Below are 15,085 nucleotides of genomic sequence, written 5' to 3' on the forward strand. Positions count from 1 at the left end.
AGGTCAGGACACCATCGGATCAACGTACCAGAAACACGACCTTGTTTATTTTTTTTTCCACAGTATTATTGTTTACAGGGTGCTTTGCTCGTGTACCTTGTGGTTCTTAGCTAAAAGATGAAATTACAGCCCAGGATGAAGCGCTCAGGCACACATCCAATTTGTGTTTCCATCTCAGAAAACAAAAAGCTTCTAAGGCCCTCAGGCTGCCATTCAAACTTGGAGGCTGACATTTTTAACAGCATGAACCAGAGACTGGCAGAGAGAATGATATAATGCATTTCTGACTTGTCAATCAAAGACCTCACCTCTGCTGTCTTGTAAACAGTTGGGGGCCATCTAACTACATTCATAAACCTAGGGAGAGCTTACTGCCAGCTGGGGTGCTGGAGCCACATGCTCTGGCTTCTATTCACCAAAATCATGATTCGGTTTTATAATCTCACCGTAAATAGTCCATAGGCACATTTCCAGGACCACTGGAATAGAACCAGAGCAGGGAACACAAAAGAGATTTTGGTCAAATACTGCATTATTTTCAAGCTGTTGGAATCCTGTACCCATTTTATCCTCATTTTACCAATTCCCCCCAAAGGACTGCACTACACTGCAACTGAAATGCTTTAAAAAATTAATGGCCTGCCAATTTAAAAATCGGGGGGAAATACACAAATATTAGACTAGAAATTTCCCTTATGTTTTAATACCAGTGAAGAAACGGGCACTCACCTAAAAACATGGCTCATGCAAAGGGTAGAAACTGCAATGAACAGCAGCAGCTATATTTTAGTGAAAATAATCATGTGCTTTCTTTCAAATATAAAACTTTACATGCTATACAAAAGCTTTGTATTTACTAGTCTGAAGTAGTGCGCTATATATATTTGTGTGTGTGTGTGTCCGAAACATGCAAACACAAAATGAATACTCACCCTCTACTCTCTTTCCTGTTTATGACCTCCAACTCAAAAAAAATCAGACCGTATCAGGCTAAGATTTGAACTTTTTGCTAAAGGATCATAGACGAAAATGCATATACTCTTTCTTAATGTCAATTTTACAGGGCACAGAATTCCGGTTTAATTCATAACAAGACACAGATACTAGGTTTGCAACAAAGGTCTTGAGGATTTGAATGGTACACCTGAGAACTTTAAAAGGCAGATGACAGATGACCCAGCAGGGGAAGGTACACCGCAACACACCGTTTCATAATGATGTACTACATCTTAGACCCAAATAACTATTTCAAAATATAATAGACTTGGTCTCCAGAGGACTGGGCCAGAGAATACAGAAAAGCTCAAAGCTACTCAACATCCCTCCCAGGAAAAACAAAACTCATGGGTATCACCTCCCAACAGTAAAGTATTACAATTCTTAGAGGCCTATGCAGCTAAACAAATGAAATTTTTTTTCCCCAATGAGGCTGTCATAAATAACCTGGGTTTCCCTCTCTATGAAAAATGACCAAGAAGTTTCCTAAATGCTGCCTATCTACCAAGACTGCACATCTTGACAGTCCACATAAAATACCAAGTCTAGAAACTAACACAAGGAAGGACAGCAAGACAATAAAGCACTACCTACCACATAAAGCAGAACACTAGTGACAGAAGGTACAAATGGCTGTGGCAGTCACAAAACAACCAACAATGACTCCTGAATAGCGCAAAGGAACTCCTATAATGCCCTGGCCTCTACTCAGCACAAGATGGGAGTAACAAGAAGGTAATCTTGGAATACAAAGAAAGTAATAAGTACCTCAGAAGATACAGGTTAGTCTTACCTGCCCACAGCGAGAATTTCTCTGGTAAGGACAGTGCATCCACAGAGGCTCCCATCACCCTTACAGTTTTCACCAATTCCATTCTTCCAGTCTGCGCTTCCTACCCTGGGGCAACCCCGGGCCCCTTGGGGCACTGGTACTCTCCCTCTGGCCATTAGGGGTCATGTTGAATTTAAAGCAATTAGGGAAAATCCAACATTACTGAACATAAACGAAAGCTAAGCCCTCTTCACAGAGTGAAGAGCTTAACTTTTCAGAACGACCTGAGATGGAGCCCCGCATCAGGTCAGGGAGTCGGCTTCTCCCACTACCCCTCTCCCCTGCTCATGCTCTCCCTCTCAAATAAATAAAAAATAAAAAATAAATAAAATAAAAATTTATAAAAAAGAATGAGTAGGAAAAAATTTTTAAGGAAATCTGATTGTCTGAGATGATGATGCACATGAGCCTGTAAATGAACTTTACCAGCATCACGGGCATGTCAAAATACTCAGCAATGGAGGAATCTATTATTACAAAACTTGAAATAATTAGTGTATTTAAATAACCCAAGTGGGTATCTTGAAAGACAAATCGGTCCTAATGATTCCTCTAAGAAAAACTACTTCCAGGACAAGGTAAAATGCAGAAAATTCAGTTCATCTCTCCTTTTCTTAGTGAAATGTGTATAACGCTGAAAGGGTAGAAGCAGAACAAAAATTTCCAATGTTAGCTAAAATGCTTTTTTAAATCTATAATTACACTTTCTTTTTAAGAAATGATCGTCAGGGGCACCTGGGTGGCTCAGTCGGTTAAGCGTTTGCCTTCAGCTCAGGTCATGATCCCAGAGTCCTGCGATCCCTGCTCAGTGGGGAGCCTGCTTCTCCCGCTCCTCCCTGCTCCTGCTCTCTCTCAATATCTATCTCTGTTGTTATCTCTATCTCTCTCAAACAAAATCTTAAAAAAAAATTACCTTCAACAATATATTTCCAAAATTTTGCACATGTACTCTAATTTTGTGCCTAATCAAGCCTAAAGGGTCACTTTTCAGTATGCTTAATGAATTCCATCTTTTCTCTAGACTGTTGTTTATCACTACTATCATCATTTTAATTTTCCCAGTGTCTGTTCTTTCATAGAATAAGGGTAAAATGCAATAAAATAGTCAAATAATTGCACAAACACACACTGCTGTGAAGATAAAGATGTTGACATCATTGAAACTGAACTGTTAACTGGCTGGCAGTGCCACTATTTAATAGCTTGAAATGTGCATTTGTTCATCAACAAGAGTCCAAATTCAGCACACAAAATTTAATTCAGAGGGGATCATCATAGTGTGAGCTGTATGAAAGCCAAATACATAAAATTTGAGGACTGCCCATAAATCAGATTCAGCATGTTTTCATTTTTTCCATGTAAATGCACTGTGGTCTTTGAAATGTTTAATTATCATGACTTCTTTCTGAACACACACCAGTTGTGTGTGTATATATAGGTATCATCAGCAATCTGATGCTTTCTCTCCTCCCACTCTATATATGTCAATAGTTTTCTTCAAATTATTTACGTCCATTCATTTGTTTAGCAAAAATTCATAAAGTACATACTTTGTATCAAACACTGTACTTGACAGTGGAAATATAAAATGAACAAAACATCGTCCTACTCTCAAAAAACTCAAGTCTAGTGAGGGAACAACTGAAATAGCGTATCAGTGCTATGACAGAGGTATCTATTGCATGCCCAGGGTACAGATGCTCTGATGACGTTAAGGGGGAGGGTGAAAAGATCAGCAAGGACCTTTATTCCAGAGGTAAAACTACTTGAGTTGAATCACGGAGACTATTAAGTAGCCAGGTAGATAAGTGTGGGAGGTAGGGGCTAGGGAGGATAGGTATTTTTTGTAGGGTTCTCCAGGTAGGGAAAACAGAATTTGCAAAGACACAGACACATAAGAACACAGTACCTTTGGAGAACTGTAAATCTGAAATGGCTAAGAATTCATTACATGAATGGTAAACCAAGTTCAAACTATGTTCAATTTTCAAACATGTAAGCAACTGCCAGGCGATAAAGAGTGACAGAAATCAATGAAACCGAGTGATGAATGTAGAATTTGGACAAGAACAGGACATAGTTAAAATTCAAAAGTATTAGTTTCAATAAAGTGATAATATCTAGGAGGACACTTAAAATATTTCTTCTTTGATTATTTTCTACAATACTAAAATTTTAATTTGTATATCATTTTATACTTAAATGGAATAGAAAGTACTTTATTTTTTTTTTTAAAGATTTTATTTATTTATTTGACAGAGAGAGAGACAGCCAGCGAGAGAGGGAACACAAGCAGGGGGAGTAAGAGAGGAAGAAGCAGGCTTCGCGCTGAGCAGGGAGCCCGATGCGGGGCTCAATCCCAGGACCCCAGGATCGTGACCTGAGCTGAAGGCAGACGCTTAACGACTGAGCCACCCAGGCGCCCCATGAATAGAAAGTATTTTAAAACTATACTACATTTGCCCAGACATGCCTGCGTGTGTACATGCATGCACAAATGGATGTCATTCCAGACTAAAGGAAACTAACATGATGATTATCTTAAAGTACAAGGATTATGGGTGATACTTTCTTGTTTATATATTTACCAAATAGTAATAATAACCAAATAAATTAGTTTTAGAAGAAGGGGAAAATCTGTGTGTCCCCCCCACACACACACACACAAAATAAAAACATTTTTTTGGGATGCCTAGGTGGCTCAGTTGGTGAAGCGTCTGCCTTTGGCTCAGGTCATGATCTCAGGTCCTGGGATCGAGTCCTGCATCCGGCTCCCTGCTCAGCGGGGAGCCTGCTTCTCCCTCTCCCTGCCACTCCCCCTGCTTGTGCTCTCACTCTCTCTGACAAATAAATAAAATCTTTTTAAAAAATAATAAATAATAAAAACATATTTTATTTGCCCCTATATGTGAACTAATGTAAAGGCTGTATAGCTGGGATAAACTTAGGTCAAATGCCAACATATGCACAAAAAAAGAACTGAATTTTTTTATTATACAGAAATTATGCTGTACAGAGATTATTCATATACAATGGGGGGGGCACGTATCACCTAGGCTTGGTAAGCATTTTTGTCATGGGAAAATTTTCTTTAATGATATTGTTTTCTGATAAGATTTGAATGTTAGTTTATAGTCAGTATGATAAGGCATATTACTCTAAAACTTCAAATGTAAAATGAAGACTTCCATACATACGTACACTCTGAATAATCCTTAATTTTCCTAGTACTGTTCCATTTTAACATTCCACTTAGCAGATGGTAAGATTTAGTAGACCTCTAAATATTTTTAAACAATAAAATACACTCTCTCTCCTAAAGTCAACCTCCAACAATTTCAACCTTTGACAAGGGACCCTTGGTAATATTAAAATATTACAGGGTTCATTTAGCTCAAGATTTCCCTAAAATACTATAGCTATACTTGACACCTAAAATATTCTAAGGTCATATAAATCTAGTTATAGCCTTACTGTTAGAATTTCTTTTCTTTCAATGTCTAAAGAAAATAAAGAATCTTAATTACTCAGCTATTTTTAAACACTTCTTTCTACTGCTCATTCTCATTTAATATCATAGACAATAAGATCACCACTTGCTGAGGATGAGCAAATGATTCCACAAAATACATCCACTGTTAATCAACAGAAATCCTCTTAATCACCCATATATTTTCCAGGACAAACCAACGGAATGATGAAAATGAAAGTATGTTCAAATTAACTATGTCCTCATAGAATCTATTTAAACAATATTCTCAGCATCTTTTCTGTCACTAGCTTAAAACGTATGGTGTGAAATCTTAATAATCAAACCATCCCAATGTTGCCATTTCCATCTGAGTTACTGATGAGAACCCAACAAATTCAATAATGATTCCAAGGCTCTTCTTTTTCTATTGTCATAGAACTTTGACTTTGAAGGTACTTCAAACTTACTAAAGGAATGCAATAATTTCAAGGAAAAAAAATACCATGAAGCTATTACCACATTTGGCAATATTACTAAAATGAGTATTGCTTCTGGGATAACCACTTTGAAGAACTACTTGACTGTCTCTTTTCTTTAAGTTTTTATTTTAATTCCAGTTAGTTAACATACAGTGTAATATTAGTTTCAGGTGTACAATATAGTGATTCAACACTTCCATACAACACCCAGTGATCATCACAGCAAGTGTCCCCCTTAATCCCCATCACCTATTTCACCCACCACCCCCAACTCCCCTATGGTAACCAGTTTGTTCTCTACAGTTAAAGTCTGTTTCTTGGCTTGCCACTCTCTCTTTGCCTTTGCTCGTTTGTTCTGTTTCTTAAATTCCAAATGAGTGAAATCTTATGTATTTGTCTTTCCGGACTTATTTTGCTTAGCATAATATTCTCTTGCTCCATCCATGTTGCTGCAAATGGTAAGATTTTATTCTTTTTATGGTTGAGTAATATTCCATCGTGTGTGTATATATATATATATATATATATACACCACATCTTCTTTATCCATTCATCAGTTGATGGACACTTGACTATTTCCATTTGACTGTCTCTTTTAAAGTTAAAAATATACTTTATGACCCAGCAATTCCATTCTTAGGCATTTACCAAGAGAAATAAAAACAGATGTCCACAAAAAGACTTATACAAACTGTATATAGTAGCTTTATTCATAGTCAAAAAAATGGAAGCAAGCCAAATGTCTACTAATAGACGGATAAACAAATTGCGGCACAGTAATACAACAGAACATATTCAGCAATAAAAATAAATTACTGATAAACATAACTAAATGGACAAATCTCAAAAACATATAGATCAAAACAAAAAAGACAAAAGAATGTATGCTATATGAATTTTATCTGTATGAAGTTGAAGAATAGGCAAAAACTAATCTTTGGTGGCAAATCAGAACAGTCATTGCATAGTGGGGATGAATACTAATTGGAAGGGGGTAAAAAGGAACTTTCTCAGATCATGAAAATGTTCTGTATCTTGAGAATGAGGTTACGTAAATGTATAGATTTGTCAAACTCATCTGAGAGTACACTTTAGATCTGTGTATTTCTATGTGTGTAAATTTTACATTAACAAAAATCTAAATAGGTAAATAAAATAACAGCCAAACTAGAAAGATGTAAATGTACTAAGGTTGTTGTTAATTCTAGTAGTGGGAACAGGAAAGAATAGATTTAAGTCCTGTATCTGTAAATTTAGTCAGCCCGTAATATTGAGCACCTATGCACACTGTACCTGACAGAACAAATTATTGAATTAATAGAATAAAACCAGAATATAAGCCCATTTCTTCCATTTTTGCTACATATGACAAAATGATGAGAAAAATAAACTATGAATACCCATAATAATATTGAGAAAAGCAAAATTTTCTCATCAATACATGAACCATAAGTAGGCTTCCCTATGATACAAAATTGGGCCACGAGGAATGAAAAAAATAAGAATTTAATAGCATATTGTTTTATACCAAGGTGAAAAGCAGTATTTGCTGAAAGCCTCCAAATCTATCCTCTGTGCATTTTTCTGCTAATATAAAACCCATTCACCTTCCAGACACTGTTATAAACTTAACTTGTTTAACAACTCAATGAGCTAGTTACTATTATCATCCCCATTTTAATGATAAACAAACTGAGGTAGAGGGGCGCCTGGGTAGCTCAGTCGTTAAGCGTCTGCCTTCGGCTCAGGGCGTGATCCCAGGGTTCTGGGATCGAGCCCCACATCGGGCTCCCTGCTCCACTGGGAAGCCTGCTTCTTCCTCTCCCACTCCTGCTTGTGTTCCCTCTCTCGCTGGCTGTCTCTCTCTGTCAAATAAATAAATAAAATCTTAAAAAAAAAACAAAAAACACTGAGGTAGAGAGAGGTCAAGTACTTGTCCAAGGTCATACCCAGACAGAGCCGGGCTCAAATCTCAAGCAGTCTGGCATCAGGGCCCAAGCTCATAACCACTACACTATAAAATAGCCTTTGGTCTGCTTTTCTAAAATGTTTCTTAAGTACCTCTTTTCTGCCTATGCAACACAATTTCACTCCTGCAATATACTTCAAGGCCCATACACAATTTATTCCTGATTTATTCCTGATTTTTCCAAAATCTCTAAATCAACTTTCCTCCAAATATATCTGAGAAGTAGTAACTTATAAGGAGACTCAAAAATATTTTTCCAAATAGATATTGGCTGATTTTTTTATTAAGACCAAACAGAGAAAGTCCCGACAGTGACAGCAAAATTTCAGAATTCTTTCCTACTGACCTGAAATTTAAGATTGCTTTAGACCGAATGAAATGAAAATTTGAATATTTTCAGTATCTTGGTGTCCAGGTCAGATAATTTTAACTGGTACAATTTTTAATTGCATATGATTATCTTTACCACTGATCTAATATAGTTCAAATCATTAGTATTTACTGGGCCCCAAATACTAAAAAGCACTCTACAGACACTGTGTAGGTCAACTGATAAATATAAGAGATTGCTTCTGCTTTCAAGGAATTTTCTAGCACATTTCTCATATTAAGCTAGGATGTTTTAACTACCTAGGGTCTACCAAATTCCTAATTCCTACATCCCAGGGTGAGAAGAAGCACGTGGTAGTAATGTAGCAGTATCTCACTGTGGTGTGCCAAACCCAAAGTCACAACGATCTTTTTCTCCCTCATTTTTTCCTATTAGTTTTGTAATTTTAGCTCATGTGTAGGCCTATCATCCAATCTGAGTTAATTTTTGTATATGATGCTATGTAACAGTTGAGGTTCACTATTTTGCACATAGATGTCCAATTGTTCCAGCATGATCTGTTGAAAAGATTGAGACCAATGCATTTTAATGTAACAGAGCACAAAAAGTTTACTGATATAGTTTCAGATTCTATACTGCAACTAATCTTTAAGAAATTACAACTAACTGAAAAGGGTATTAAAGTATCTCTCTCTTTTTAAACTATATATCTGTGTGGTTGGATATTCTTCATCTATTCAAAATACCACATCACAACAGACTGAATGCAGAAACTGAAATGAGAATCCAGCTGTCTTTTATTAATCCAGACATTAAAGAGATTTGTAAAAAATGTAATACAATGCCAGTCTTAATTGATTTTTTTATAAAGGTTATTTTTCATAAAATATTTTATTTGTATTAGCATGTAATGGGGCTTTTTAAAGATTTTATTCATTTATTCATGAAAGACACAGAGAGAAAGAGAAAGGCATAGGCAGAGAGAAAAGCAGGCTCCCCGAAGAGCAAGGAGTCTGATGCGGGACTTGATCCCAAGACCCTGGGATCACCACCCGTGCAGAAGGCAGACACTTAACCAACTGAGCCACCCAGATGCCCCAGCATGGGTTTATTACAGTTACTTTAAATGAAGTAATAAATAAATACTTAAATTTTTCCTCAGTTCTAATTTCCAATAGTAAGTATCAGTAGATATAACCCACATAAATAAAAGCACTTTGGTGTCCTCAGTAATTTTTAAGAATGCAAAGGAGTACCAAGACCAAAACCAAACTGCCACTATCTCTCTCTTCAATTACTGAAATTATCCTTAGAATAGCTAGAAGTAATACATCTAACTGCAAATATGGGGGTGGCTGGGTGGCTCAGTTGGTTAAGAGTCTGCCTTCTGGAAGCGCCTGGGTAGCGCAGTCATTGAGCGTCTGCCTTCGGCTCAGGGCGTGATCCCGGTACTCCGGGATCGAGTCCCACATCGGGCTCCTCCACTGGGAGCCTGCTTCTTCCTCTCCCACTCCCCTGCTGTGTTCCCTCTCTCTCTGGCTGTCTCTCTGTCACATAAATAAATAAAATCTTTAAAAAAAAAAAAAAAGAGTCTACTTTCTGCTCACGTCAGATGTCAGGGTCCTGGGATGGAGCTCCGCATCATGGGGGAGTCTGCTTCTCCCTCTCCCTCTGCCCCTCCCACCCCCACTCATGCGCATGCTCTCTCTCAAATAAATACATAAATCTTTATAAATAATAATAAAAAATAAATGCAAATCTGATCAGGTCAACAGCTTACTGCTCTTCTTAGCATCAAGGCTAAGATGGCCCACAAATCCTGCCTGATCAAGCTTCCCAGTCTTTCCTAGCTCCATTCTCCTCCTTCTCTAAAATAATAGTCTTTTTTCAGTAGAGTCCTTAAATGCACCAAGCTCCACCTGTCCCCAGAGTCTTTGCATTGCCTCTTCCTTAGGCCTGAAACATTTCCCCCTCCTCCCTTTTGCCTAGTTAATTCCTACTCATCCTCAAGACCTTAACTCAAACATTTATTACCTGATCTTCCTTACCCTCACCTTTGGATTACATCAGGTTCCTCATTTATATATTCTTATGGCTCCCTGCACATTTCTCTCATAGGATTTTTCAGTTTGGGAGTTCAGACTCTGGGAATCATGTAATTTAATAGAAATATAATAATTATACATATAACTATTAAATAAAATTTTGCCTAAGTGTCATATGCATTTTTCTAAGATCAATAGTTCCCTTCAAATTCTCAAAGGAGTCCAGACCTCTGTGTAGTGAAGAACTAACCTTACCCAAAGACAGGTCTGGCTTCTGCCTTGGCTACTGGGAGGTGGTATCTAGGCCTCTGGAACTTCTTACCTAAGAGGAGGGTCTTTCTTTGCCTGAGGATTTTGGCCACTGGAAAAATATGATTTATAGTGGAGGCTTTGAGCCATACTTTATCAGTTCCAATCCTGAGAGGAAATGGAGACTGAAAGCATTAATGTGGCCTACAGAAGGGGCTAGATACTAACAGTCAGCCATGCAGGCAGTTTGTAATTGGGCCCCCAAAAAACTCTAGACACCAAAGACTTGGGTAAACTTCCCTAGCTGGCAATACCCTGTGTGTATTGTCATATACTGTGGCCAGATCATGAATCCATGGGGAGATGATGACAGGAAGTTCTATATCTGGTCCCCTCGAGAATCTGCCCATTGTCTCTTTGTTTTTTTAGATAATTTTAACCTGTGTTCTCACCCTGTAATAAACTGTAAGTATAATAGCTTTCAGTGAGTTCTGTGAGTCTTTTCTACTGAATTATCAAACATGAATGTGGTCATGGGGGTTCCTACACTTGCAATTTGCATCTGAAACGAGGGCAGTCTTGCAGTGACTGTTCTCTTAGACTATGTAGTTTGACTCAACTTATTACAACCCAAAAAGATGAAAAACCCATAGGTTAGTCCATGAGTTCCTTGAGAGCAGAAACTTTATCAATATGACATCTAGCAAAAATTTAAATATTTGAAATAAATTGATACTATCAAGATAGCAATATTCTTTAACAACAACAGCAATAATATTAATGACGATGAAGATGATAACAGCAGCCATTTTACTGCATGCCTTTATTGTAGTCCCCATGTACGGATGAGGAACATAAGGATGAGAGTGAAATGACTTGCTCAGGATCATACTAGTGACAAAGACAGTATGTAAGCCCTGATTTAACTAATGTTAGAGCCTACACACTTTCATATATTATATCTCCTAAGACAAGCAAAGGAAGTTTAATATTATGTCTTACAAAGGACAAATAGAAATATCTAGCATTATCACCACTAATATAGTATCATTAAGGACCAGCAATTGTTAGCACAGTTCAGGAATGTAGAATACTTAACTTCCTCTGTTTTAACTAAGACTATAGTCATAAGCATCCTGATGCTTGCTTACAGCTTGCATTTGAAATTCTCTAAACAGAATATGAACTACATAGGTTAAAAACAAACAAAAAGCTAACTTGTATATTACTATCAAATGCTAAACACAAACTGCAAATACCTGAGGTGGACAGATAACATTTCTGCCAAGAAAATCACTATATATAGTATCTTAATCTGTAAGCTATGGGCATCAAGCTCTTTCTTATATTTTTCTCTACAAATGTTCCATTCTCTCTATAGATTTCTCTCACAACCTAGAATTGTCCTAATAGCCTCTAAGAAAGGCTAAAGGGAACAAGAATCTGTCAGTTCATGCAAGACCAGCTGGACTGTTTCAAGCTGAATATTGTACTCAAGGTCTTAAAAGGCCCTTCCACCTTGAAACTAGACCTGTTAATTAAGAGATAAATAAATGCAGATTTTACCCCAAAATATATAGAGGAGTATAGTAACCAGGAGACACTCTGAATTAGAGCCCTTTTTATTTTTAATAATCCTAAGAAAAACACAAGAAGGTATTCAGGCAACTGGTTGTAATTAATTGATTAATTATATTAATTGGCTTTATCTAGGTCCAGAGCAAACGTTACATAGTAAATGCTATTTGTTGAAATTACTTTAAAATTCACTATCATACTTGTACTAGATATGAAAACCAACAGTCAAGTTGTGCTATGTCAATTCTGGCAAACCAATCACAGTAATAAAAATGTCTTAAGAGTGAATCAGTCTGGGTCTACATTAAAAATGAATCATTAAAAGAGTACTGAGTGATGTGAAATACAGGCAATACGAAGGAGAGAACGTGAACATAAGTAAAGCATAGGAAAGAAGGAGGACACACTAATGAATTAGACACGCACACTAATGCCCGCAAATAACCCACAGAGACAGAGAAAGTACCTGGAAAGCTGTGAGTGCGCCAGTCCCTGGGTTATACAGGCATCGCAGCGAAGGCATGCTGTCCGCCAGGCTGGAGCAGCCCAGCCACAGAGACCTGGGCATAGAGCACTGCAGAGAGAGGACAACTATGAGATGGGACAGTATGAGACAGGATGGCACAGATTACAGGAATTTTCAAGGCTTGGCTGAATGCAATATTCCAGTTGCAGCTGGCCTTTATGATAGAAACATATTCAAGAAACATACTACTTAACTATTTCTAACCCCGGAGAGAACCTTGAAAGGGGCACTAGTGGTCAAAAGTCAAGGTGAAAGAAAGGAGGTTATAGGTCAAAAAACCCAAATATTTAGTAAAAAATTTTGTCTCTGTTCTTTTATGAATGAGTCTAAAGGAAATCTACTTCTTAATCCAACTAATCAATTCTTTTCCTCTGTGCACCTCAACTCATCTCCCATAAATTCACCACAGGGTGAAATACTTTACAGACTAAACAGAAAAAGAACACTTCACGGTAATTTCATTATTAGGAATGGTAAATCAGGAAACAAAATACAACAGGAAAATTGTTTTTTTTTTTTAGAAGGTGGGGAGAAGGAAAAGAGGAAGTATTATACCCCCACAGCTTTGACAACAGCCAACTCTGCACAGTTTGCATATGTTTTATGTATCTTGTTAGTCTGCTATTCATTAACCAAAATGCACAGTTACCATAGCAGCTGCCTCTTCCATCTTTCCAGATGGATTGGGGGGTGGGGTGGGGGGAGGACAACCCAAACAGAAGGGAAAACAACAACAAAGAAAGAGAGACAAGGACAGAAAAAGAGAAAGAGAAAAAGAGAACACAAAAGAGTTGCTGGTATTAAAATCTTCTAAATAAAAAGGTATGTGTGAGTATAAATATACATATAATGTATTCAGTAGGAAAAAAGGGTAGAAATGATGATTTCTAGTAACACTAATTAAACAGTATTAGTGTTATTGCTCCTATAGTCTTATAAAACACTGTATCTTTTAGAAGAATTTTTACATTCTTCAAGTTTCTCTAAATGTATCCCAGGCTGAGGTTTGGTCCATCAAAAATCTAATAGTACTAAAAAAAACTAAATACCTGATCATAGCACATATAAAAACAGCAATACATATTTTAAAATATAGCAGTCAATACATATAATATTAAACTTTAAATTTTAAGTCTTTATTAAATATCATCGTGGGACTTTTTTTATTCTTAAAATATTCTAGTTACAGGAATTAGTATTAGGAAACAAAATATGGTATTCATTGGTCACATCTCTATAACTGAGATAAGAATAGTGCTACAAAGGACTCCAAAAAAATTGATCTGGTCTAGATCCTGCTTTGAGGTCATTATTTCCTTGTTTACAGTTAAGGTGACTAATGCCCAAGGAAAAATCAAAGTTTTTATTCATGATCATGAATTTAGAATGTAGAGAAGTAGGAACTGGAATGCTGGGCTATTGCTTCTTAAGTGCAGAACTCTTCTTCCTGCCTCCATCCCTCCCTAGGTCATGCAGAGACATCAGACTTCAAAGAAGGGTATTTGCTAAAGACATCACTGGATAACACAGCAATCGCAACAGCTACACTGCTTTGAACTACTACAACAGTCTCCTAACTTTGTTCACTGTTTCCAATATTTCTTCACCTCAAGCTATAATCCATTTTATGAACAGCAGCTAAAAAGAATAATTCACCTCACTATCATGTCACTCTCACCAATAATTCATAATGGTTCCCTTTATCTATTGAATGAAATCCAAGCACTCTATTGATTTGATCTTTCCCAACTGCCTACACTAACTCACCTCCTCTGTCCTTCCAATGGGCCCTGGTGCTCTAGCTAATAACTAACTTGACGTTTTGTTCAAATACCCATGTGAGTCCCATCCTGTGAACTTGTAATTTCCTTCTCCCTTTCACCCTGCCAATGTACATCTCTCATTTACTTCAACTCTCCTTAGAACTATTTATACTAATTTCAGTCTTATCCAGTAGTTCTCAGGAAGAGAGATTCAAATGTTGGCAGAAGGCAACAGGGAGAAGAGAATAAGGGAGAGCAGGACAAAAAAGTTTTTCCTTAAGAATCATGGTTCTCCTATTACTGCTCTACATTGGAAGCATCAAGTTCTTTGCTAAAATAATTTTTATAAGTAAATGATGTTAAAAAATGTCTAAGTCTAATGTTTTTAGTCATTCATTTAACAAGTATTTATTTAGCATTTTCCTTGTACTGTTCTCCGGATGAGGGATAGAACAATGAACAAGAAACAAAAATCCATTCTAGTGACCTTCTCTCAAACTTAAATTCTTCTATATTTAAAATTGTTAATGTAAAAACAACAACAACAACTTATTGTTAGTGAGTTTCTCTCATGGTTAATGAGAGACACTGCATATATTAAGCAGTTGGTTAAAGTTCTGTGGATGCCAGGCAGAAGAAAGTCTCATTCTGAAGGTGGGACTGAATTTCAGAAAAGTAGGAGAGTGAGAAGAAGTGAAAATAAATTTAAAAAAAGAATGAAAACACAGAAGAGGAAAAAGGGAATGGTAGAAAAAACAGCAGCAGGCACTGGAAGACAGCTTCATTTCTCCCCTTCCCTTCAGAAGAGGTAGATGGCTCATGCACTTTTAGCTATACTGAAGCCA

General features: G+C 37.0%; 1 protein-coding gene across 4 annotated transcripts in view; it reads right to left on the reverse strand.

The window, feature by feature from the left end:
- Window positions 1-15,085, reverse strand: part of BTRC (beta-transducin repeat containing E3 ubiquitin protein ligase) — a 168,815-nt gene that overhangs the window by 101,729 nt on the left and 52,001 nt on the right. For 2 of the 4 annotated variants that reach the window (XM_008708279.2, XM_008708219.2), the window contains exon 2: window positions 12,418-12,525. The exons of the other annotated variants lie outside the window; for them this stretch is intronic. In XM_008708279.2, the coding sequence (XP_008706501.1) occupies window positions 12,418-12,525 (108 nt within the window). The remainder of the gene's footprint in view (window positions 1-12,417; window positions 12,526-15,085) is intronic. 4 annotated transcript variants of the gene reach the window in all.

The sequence above is a fragment of the Ursus maritimus genome, unplaced genomic scaffold, assembly GCF_017311325.1.
Source record: "Ursus maritimus isolate PB19 unplaced genomic scaffold, ASM1731132v1 scaffold_7, whole genome shotgun sequence".
NCBI classification, from domain to species: Eukaryota; Metazoa; Chordata; class Mammalia; order Carnivora; family Ursidae; genus Ursus; species Ursus maritimus.